The 9,800-nt window shown below is 48.2% G+C and overlaps 1 protein-coding gene across 1 annotated transcript; it reads right to left on the bottom strand.

The window, feature by feature from the left end:
• Positions 1 to 3,929: 3,929 nt before the first annotated feature.
• Positions 3,930 to 8,823, bottom strand: stx4 (syntaxin 4). Its single transcript, XM_056577415.1, has 10 exons — positions 8,610 to 8,823; positions 8,143 to 8,244; positions 7,744 to 7,843; positions 6,719 to 6,793; positions 6,568 to 6,638; positions 6,343 to 6,451; positions 5,946 to 6,019; positions 5,515 to 5,652; positions 5,317 to 5,427; positions 3,930 to 5,232 (listed from the first exon to the last, which is right to left on the bottom strand). Exons 1-10 carry the CDS (start codon positions 8,637 to 8,639, stop codon positions 5,152 to 5,154), a joined length of 891 nt encoding a protein of 296 aa, XP_056433390.1. The 5' UTR covers positions 8,640 to 8,823; the 3' UTR covers positions 3,930 to 5,151.
• Between the last annotated feature and the right edge of the window lie 977 nt (positions 8,824 to 9,800).

Genomic DNA, 9,800 nt, shown 5'->3' with positions numbered 1-9,800 from the left:
GTTGAAGCCAACATGGACAGTGGAGCTCCCGTTGAAGACGACAAGGCAGAGACTTCCAGCTCTCAGCCCGAGAAGAACGCCACGGAGTGTTCGGAGGCGAAGGCGCCCCCAGCGTCCCCCCGCACCGATTCCAAACCCACTGCAGGTGTTCCCAGGCGAGGGTCCAAGCAGGAGAGCGACGGAGACGAGAGGGCCTCCGGCACCAAGAGATCCCAGAGTCGCCAGAGCAGCCGGGACTCGGCCCGCTCCTCCTCGCCGTCCTCGGGCTGCTCCACGGCCACGCTCACCCGCCGGGCGCACCACAGGAAGACCTACGAGAACCGGCACCCCACCAAGAAGAGGCGGCTGGATGCCTCCCCCGAGCCCGGGGGGAGGCAGCAGGAGAAGGCGCGGCCGGGCAGGGAGCAGGCCAAGAAGCACCCCGCCGCCTCGCAGAGGAGACCCTCCCGCTCGCCCTCCTCCTCCTCCTCCTCGGACCGCTCCTCGGACCGGAAGGAGCACCGGCTCACCCGCTCGGCCAAGCGCGGGCTGCAGGACCGCGGCGTCGGCGATGGCAACCGGCCCAGGAAGAGGACCACCCGGAGCTTGGAGAGACGCAACGCCGCCGTGTCCACGGGCGGAGAGTCCGGCAGCGACGCGTCGTCGGGGAGGACCACCGGCAAGCACGTGAAGCCCCCGGCCAACAGCGTGCCCCCGGAGCCGGAAGTCCTGGGGAAGAGGTGCTCGGCCCTGAACGCGGCGGCCAAGCTGCTGGCCATGAAGGGGCGGGTGGACACCCCCGGGCACACGCTGAGGAAAGACCCCAGGGCCGCCGGGAGCTCCCCGGCGGCTGACAAGAAGCCCAAATCCAAAAGCTTACCGGCCACGCCCCAGACCAACTCTGTGAACAGCGGCAACAACAGAGCCAGCGGCAGCAAGCCCTCCACGCCCGGCCAGTCGGGCCGCGCCTCGCGCTCCACCCGCCGCTGTCCCGGGTCCCTCCTGCCCCCCCTGGAGGGGACGGAGTACAAGAGGAGCCGGGGGAAGAAGGAGGGGAAGGAGGGAGAGTCGTCGCGGGGCCACAGCGCCTGCAGCAGCGGGAGCGGCGAGGGCGGCGGCGGGCGCAGCAGCCGGAGCCGCAGCAGCAGCGGCAGCAGCCGGCGCTCGCCCAGCCTCAGCTCCCAGAGCACGGGCCCCCGGGGGTCCCGCTCCCGGGCCGCGTCCTCGGGCAGCGAGCACGAGCGCAGCTCGGAGCGCCGCTCCACGCGCAGAGACAGGAAGGACAGGGGCAGCCGCTCGGGGGAGGGCCGGCGGGAGAGCCGGCGCAGCAGCAGGCGGTCCCACAAGCTCTCCCAGGAGGCCAGCAGCAGCTCGGGGGCGGAGGGCACGCCGGACCGCGTGCTGCGGAGCGTGGCGGCGCTGGCGGCGGTGCACGCCCGCTCCCCGGCCGCCAGCACCCGCTCCTCGTTCAGCACCACCCGCTCCTCGTTCAGCAGCACGCTGTCCTCGGCCGCCAGCACCCGCTCCTCGTTCAGCAGCACGCAGTCCTCGGCCGGCCAGCAGCGCCACAACAAGACCTGACCGGGAGCGCCGCCGGGAACATCACACGCCTAGAGGAAAGGGGAGGGTGCTGCTCCGGGGCAGCGCGGGGAGCGCATGACACGACCTCCGCGACGTTGCCGCTTTTTGTTTTTTGCTACAAAATAAAAGCGCGAGAGTACTGTGACAGCGTCCACGCCAGCGGGTCTCCCCGTCTCTTGGGTCTCCCCCCCTCCCATCGGGAGCTGGTCTCCTCGCCAGTACGGCCATCGTCTCCTGGGGGATGGCTCAGAGATGTCGGACTCATGGGGGGGAACAAAAAGAAGACTTTAACAGAAGGCGCCCTGCGTGGGGTCGGTAGTGGGGAGCACTGCTCGGGGGGGGGGGGGGGGGGGGGGGGTGGTCAGAGGGTGGTTGGACACGCCCCTGGGGGGGTGGGTTGAATACGAGTGAGGTGATAAAACACAAGTTGTTGTGGATTCACACTTAAGTACTGTAATCATTTAAAAGACTGGAAAAAAATACTCAAGTGTTAAAGGTGGGATTAACTTGCACCCTCTGACGGGGTTATTAATGAAAGACCGTTTGTGCAACAAACAAGAAAAATACTTTTTCAGAGAGCAGATGTCTTGTAAGTTGAAAGTTTTAGACGGTTGGGTTCTGAAATATTTGTTGGCTGTTGGGACTATTGTTTTGTAGTCGGTTGATAAGTTATGGATATTTTATTATTTCTTCCAGGGTATCGGGAAGAGAATCGATCTGTAAATGTGATCTTTTCTGCACTATGCTGGAGCTTGTCCTTAACGGGGGGGTGGGGGGGCTTTTGTTTTGTTTCTTCTTGCTTTCCATGTTTTGGTCCTGTCATTTTAAATCCAGCCTTGCATTTATTCTTTGCACATCTGATAAATGGCCCCATCGCTTCTGACCGCGTTTTTTTTTTTTTTAAAGCAGCCTCAATCATCTGCTACATAACTGGGACCTCGCAATGCATTTCAGAGCCCTGAGCGTCTCCAACCCAACTCAATTTCCAGGTATTATTTTGGCTCCCTTGGACTGCAGGCATGCAACAGGATCATGGTCTTCTTTTTTGCTTTTTCTTAAGTTTCCCAAGTTCTATTATGGTCAACCTGGTTTTGAACTGATTCTGAAAAAGAGGGCCATGAATCATTATTGACTAAGAGTGCCTGTATGGCCAAAAGCGTTATGAACCTCGATTTGCCTTCTGAAACTCTTGAAAGTGTGGGCGGCGAACACTAGAAGCTATTTGCTTAAAAATGAAACGTCCCCCTACAAACAAACAAGGATGTGCAACCAAATCTTATTTTTCTTTACTTTTTATTCTTTTCCATCTGATACTGTACTGTTGCCATGAATTCATTGCTCTTTCCTGTAATGAACCTCAACAAAATATGTGAATAAAATACTGGTACAGTTCCAGATAACAATGTAAATGGTCAATTCACGTTGACTGGTTTTTGTCTAAATAATTTTGGGGCAGGGTGCTATTTTGAGGGAATGGGTAGTTTATGGTGATGGTCTAATCTTGATTTCGTTTGTTACATTCCTTTTTGTTCCCTTGTAATTCCACATCGTTTTACTTGAATTATTGAAAAGAGAGTTGAATAAAAAGACCAAAAGTTTACTGTTTTTTTGTGTTCTTGGAGGCAATGATTTTTGTAGTGTAGTATCCTTGAAAGATGTTAACTCTCTGTGAATGGCTTCTGAAACGGTGTTTGAGGTTATGGGTAATTTTTTTTACGTTTGGTTCAGGTCTTACAAGAAATGTATGTCCAAGTGAAATGTTTTTGTGGCGTCTCAATTTATAAAATGATGGGTGTCGTCTTTGAAATGGGAAACCCAATTGAATGTGTCTGTAGTGCTATTAGTCTTTCACCAGTCTAGTTCCCTTAAGCTAGGAAGCAAGGTCCACACTAAGCGAAATGTTAACTAGTTGGTTTGATACTACGTGTGTATCGATGGGTGATTGCAGTTGCACCATGGCAAGGGTTTATATTAACTACTCTTGCGTAAAGTCCACATAAACAAACAGTCGCAGAAAATGACTCACTCCCTGTCGCCAATCATTAATAAGCAGCGTTAATTACTGGTTGCCTCGTTCCCATGAATTATGCTTGTATCTGAAAATCAAACGCCGCAGTGAAGAAGATAACTGCTCAGAAATTGCAACCATTAATGACAAACAAAAGTTAGGTGAAGTAGGACAAATAAGGGGACAACTGCTGCCAGTAGGTCACGGAACCTCTACCTATGCTGGCAAACGACAGCCTGTAATCCTGTTCTTTCAAACAGGCAGAATTGCCCATGGCAGCTAAACATTGATACTTCAATATTTAAGCCTTCTGACAAGAGGAATCTACTTTTGCAAATATTGATAACTTCCATGAGTATTGAAAAGACCAGAGGAAGATATTGTAGAACATGACAGATTTTTATTTTAAAACATCAGAATAAGTGGCATTGGGCTGTATACAAAATTAAAATATCAATATAAAGTTACACAGACCAAGTCGCTAGTCTACCCAGTTTGTGTTCACGGCACATTTCCACCTCAGAGGCAGCCTTTAAGGAAATTCCATACAGGAAGTTATCTTTAGGTTTTTCCACATGTCGTGCGTAAGTTACTGGTTATTGAACAGTTCCAACTGTTAAATCAAAAACAGATGCTAAAAATGCTCACCTAGGAGGATATCACTGATTTAAAGGAACATTTCAGGGCCCTGTGTAAAGCATGAATACAGCATTGAAGTTGCTAAACAATATTAAAAAATCCAAAGGTTGATGTGAAAGCAAGCAGTTACAGCCCAAACCTCATCCCTTCTTGATAATATCGGTGCAATACATGAATTGACTTCATTCTCACCAATTTCGACCTTGCAAAATGGTAAAGCAGTTTTAAAACCTGTAAAAAAAGAGTTCCTAACGAGACATTGCTGTTTGTATTTATAAAGCAACACAATACAAATATAAATAAGAGTGAATGATAGAGGACCTGCACTTATAACTTTATAGTTTGTTCCAATGCTTGGGCTAGTATCTCCAGATGTGCACATTTTCTTATTTACAAAGAAAGTGTTCCCCAACACTAGCAAAATAAAAAGGCCTATGTACATTTATATTAGTCTCTATATATGCCTTTTTCAAAAAGAACCATGCTCCATCTAGTGTCGTCTTTCATAATTCATTATCAATCGTGTAACAAGAATACTCTACAAGTAATTTTCCTGAGTACAGTATAATAAGCCATTTCAGTGTATCAAATACTGCATTCTTCCTTGCTCACAAGCACTTTGGGGGAGGGGGGGAAACATGGCAATGCAATATGCAGTAATCCACGTGTCCGTTTGTCTGGGGCGACTGTGTGTGGGGGGGGGGGGCGGGGGAGAGCACCTGAATGTGGGCCTGTGAGAAGGCACTGGTTAAAAGGTTAGAGAGACCATCTCTTCAACCTGGCCAGGGCGACGGTAGGGCCGAGGTTAAGAGAGGAAGACAACGTTGGTGGAAAAGCTTGGGGATGACAATATGTTGCCATAAAGGCAGAACCCTACAGCAAGTAGGGGGTTATGGTAGAAAAGAGGGGGGGGGAATACAAGGGACGTGGACTCACAGCCGGTTTCATCCACCGAGACTGGCAGCCAATGAAATTATGACGATAAGGAGGAGAATGGCGCAACAAACCGCAAGCCAAATCTTCTTCTGCAGGAGAGAAAAAGAGGAGTCAGATCAAAGGCATATCCAACGAGCTGAACATAACCCCACGAAGATGACCGTTACACGTACCTTGCGGGCTTTCTTTTGATATGTGACCGCCTTCTCCACGTCATCCCTGGCCTTCTCTACATAGTTCGAAGACTGGAGGATGTTGGATTCGATCCGGTTCACCGTCTCCCCCTGCACATGACCGAGAGGGGTGCGGCTCAGAGCGGAAACCATTCCTCACCCTCCCTGGACGAGCACACGGCGGCGCCGGAGCCTCACCTGCGCCTCCACCTCCATGGCCAGGTACTGGAACATGTCGTGCAGGTCCCGGATGCTCTTCTCCAGCTTCAGGATCTCTTCGCACCGCGTCTCGATCTCGTTCAGCGCCTGCTTGGTGGCTTTGACGTCGCTCAGGATCTGCAGACGTGGGGGAAGAGTAAGCCTTGCTTTGTTGTTGTTGACATGACACTTGTGTACTGCGGCCACCAAAACAAGTTGTGTCCCAAGCGGGTGGCCAGGGTTCCTAAGGAGGTCAACAACGAGACCAACCTAAGGGTGCTCATAGCCTTTGGAAGTGGGAATACTGCTCATATGGTAGTAAAAACAAAGTTGTCAGTTATTATATCTTAAATCATGTTTACAAAGTGTGTCTCTGAGACAGAAGGGAGTCCTGGGATGAGGTTGATAGCCACCCAACTCCATGCACTCACGTTCTGTGTGAAAACATCCGTCTGCCCACTCGCAATCATGTCTTCCAGCTGATCGTCGGTGACGTCGGTGCCGGCTGCAGAGACACAAGAGACAGAACCGGCCATTCACATGTGTGAGGCCAAGAAAGACGATACATGAATGACGACTGTAGGGCTAACAATACCGCCAACGCCGAGTACTGCTTTTCTAGTTCACTACATGACTAAATCAAAGTGTCCGAGACAAAGAAGATGCATACGTTTAGGGTTGGATTCAAAACACGTTTGCCCTGGACATCAACATTCACCTCTGAGGAATAATCCAAGTTCTACAGCCCCATCAGGCATGACAAAAATGTTCAATCTTGTGGATGACTCAATGCAATCCGGGCCCAAGACCAACGATCGACAGACTCACTGATCTTAAATTGCCGCTTTATTCTTTCCAAGTTGCGATCTCTGTAGTCAGCCTGGATGGTGTTGCAGTGTCCCATCAGCTCCACAAACTCCCTGGACAAGACCCCGTGCTGGCGGCACAGAGGAAACTCAGTCAGTCCATGAAACAATGCGTTGGATGGAATCGATCACTACATTTGGAATAACGTGTTGAGCAGTTCTTTTTGATTACCAAACACGGCCTCACCTGTGTCCTTTGCATCCTCAAGTTGATGGCTACATATTTCCCATCATCCTCTCCTTTCTTGGGTTCAATAGCTGCCAAAAGAAAAGCAAGATTAATGAAGAAAGGTTTGTGTGGGTTATGGCAATGCAAGCAAGTTTATTCCTCCACTCACTCTTGAGTTTCTTTTGGATCTGACTCGCAATGTTCTTGATCTCTTCTCGGAGGGTCTGGATATCCCTCTTCAAACCTGTGGAAAAAAAATAAAGGGTAAAATCGTGATAACCAACTTGCAACTTGGTTTCAAATGTTCCCTGAACTTAAGTGAAGGAGTGAATATAAGTTTAAAGCAGTGTGTCTTCATTTGAACTTCAAGTGGGTCGTGTTTACAATAGCTACAAGAGCTGGAACACCGTCCCCGCCCTACTGCCGCGCTATGAGTTCCAGTACTGCTCAAACCTTGGCACGCATCGCAGCGCCATTGCCACTCATTATATTAAACAAGACCTAAAATCGCTGCTGCCCGACATGGCGCTACGTTGCTCGTTTAGTGTGCGAGCTGCTTTACATTAAAGCTCTGCTGCAACCAAGTCGGCCTCTTTTCGAGAGTGGATCCGATAGGCACGGACTTCCTCCACACAGCACTTACGTGATATTGCAGTTGTTCTTTTTGTAGCGTTATACCATTAAAACATGCATTCACCCAATTAGAAAAAAACAATTGCAGAAAGTAAATGTCCTCGTCACAGCAGCCCTATTTAATAATGTTACGTGGTTGCGCAGCGCCACTTATAGCATTGTTTTTTTCGAGAACCCTTTAATATATATCTAGAGAGTTTTTTTGTGTCATCACCTGCTCTACCAAAAACGAAAAATTCGAAATAATTTCTAAATAAACCACAGACATTTCTGGGGGGTTCTAGGGGTGTCTATCCTAAGGGTACCCCAGCACTCCAAGCCCCGCCGCATTGGCAATACAATGTCTGCACACTGCCCTGCTCTGAGCCACAATAGTTAGCCGGCTTGAACTTCAGAATTCCAAACCCGTGCAGTCTGGAAACTGCTGGTTGCGTCATGTTTTGCAATTCTTTGCCATGCAATGCCTAATTTCTTCTACTCCGAACAACGATTCCTGAACTTGAGTATCGGCCAATACAGCTTAATCAAAAAAATCCAACATGGACTACAATGGTTACTTACTCTCATCTGGGAGTGGCTCGCCCAGGACAGTCTTCTGTTTATTCTCCAGCTTCCCCACCTTATCTTTGATCGACACAAGTCCCTCCCGAATTTCCAGCACCTTGGCATCAAGAATTTTGCAATTCAGCAATCATATCAGTTGTTAGTTATTTCACCTTGCACAACTTTTATTGTATAGGTAGACCACTCTTGTGAATATGTTGCATGTTCCCATTCTGATATATAACATCAGCCTGACAAAAAAAAAATATTGGCTGCAAATATTTCCAATTAAGGACCTCCCAAAAATCAAAGTTTATTTACATTATTGTCCTTTGTGTTGCCCAATTCAAACGTCTTCCCATGAGAAACAATCAATCAAAATGAGCGACCATGAAATTATTAGAATTTAATTCTCACCTTCTTGAAATAAGCATCATTCTCTTTCTCCTCATTTGCTGTCGAGGTCCCGGGCTTCACCACCAACGCCGTACCCTCCTCATCCTCATCGGAGCACTCAGCCTGATGACAAGGACAAGTAATCAGGGACTAAATGTGTCATACACTTCATGTAGCCCTGAGGTGTTTGAAGAGCCGCTAGACATCCTGGCTATTAGCACATCATAACACAAACGGCATCGGTCTGTCACACACCCTTTATGGGAAATACAATGCACGTTTGAACGGAAGTTGTAAATGTATTGTATCTTAACATAAATGCTGAGACATAAATACAGCTTTGACAAAGGTCATTTCGATTGTGTTTATCAAGTGGCCGAGACAGACACATTGACACTAGCTACCAACATCTAAAGAAGGGAGTTAACCTAACAGAATCTGCAGGCTAGCGGGTAGTGCTAAAGTTAGCAATACTCCTGGAAACTTACATTTCCTAACTCTTTGGTGCGGTCCCGCATTGTCCCAAATGGAGCAATTTAGGTTTCCCTCGTAGATATTGGAGATGTAGTTGTACGATGATGAATTATGAAAATAGTGCTGAAAATACAGCAGTGAAAAGTTAACTTTCGCTCTTGTGCACAGACGGTCTTGTGTCATTCAACCTGTCACTTCTTCCATGATCAGGGACAGCGTTATGTGAACCAGGGCACCCCCTACGGGCTGGAAGGCAAACACATTTAGATTGAGACATTCCCCAAAAAACAAGGTAATTCAAGTCTTCCAAAAATTAAATTATGTTTTTTCATATTATGCATGTCATAAATATGCGATCACCATGTAAATTTGACACAGTGGTGTCAATATTGTTGGGTGATTATTTTTGCATTTGATTTCAACTCCCTTGAGTGCATTTTCAGCCAACACGCCACCAGATGATGCCATCGGCATTCATTAGCTGGCCGTGGTATGTATCTAGCTGCTTTCATATAGTGACTAATTTGAACCCCTCGACTTAGCTGACTAATGTTATCGACTGCAAAAAAAATCGAATAGGCTTATATTCAGCTTTTATGTAGCCTAGCTCAGTAGCCTGACGGGATTTTTTTTATTGTGAACTAAATACAAAAAGAGGAACTATAACTAGGGATACGCACAAATGTTACCATGTTGAAGGACAGTTAATTATAATCAGGATTTTTGGTCTATTTGTACATTTAGTACAAGAGTCGGATTTGGCCGCTGGAACTACATTTCCCACAATGCAACAGTGCATAGCGTCGTGTCGTGAGCTGTCATTCTGTTCTTGGAGAAATTGCTCCAGCATCTCTGGGCAGCGGGGTGGATGACAGAGGCCACAGAATGAGTAGAAATTAGCCCACCCATTTTTATTTAACAAGATATATTGTAGTGATGTAAGACTCGGATGTGTACAGAGTAAACCGTCTCCTACTCGTTCCTTTGGAGATCTGACTTGTTGTCAATGAAATATGTGGACCCGCTCAACCCATCGGTGTTAACGCAGAAAATACAAGATGAAGAAGCAATTCAATCGAATGCGACAGCTTGCCAACCAAACAGTGGGCAGGTAAGAGTAAATTATGAAACCCGACGCATGACTTGAGATAACATCGTGGGATCCAACCGAGATTAGCGTTTTAGTTGACCGAGAGGAGCTCGAA

This window comes from Gadus chalcogrammus, chromosome 18 (genome assembly GCF_026213295.1).
Source record: "Gadus chalcogrammus isolate NIFS_2021 chromosome 18, NIFS_Gcha_1.0, whole genome shotgun sequence".
Classification (NCBI taxonomy): Eukaryota; Metazoa; Chordata; class Actinopteri; order Gadiformes; family Gadidae; genus Gadus; species Gadus chalcogrammus.
The sequence above is the reverse complement of the archived record's forward strand: the minus strand, read 5'-3'. Positions and strand labels throughout refer to the sequence as shown.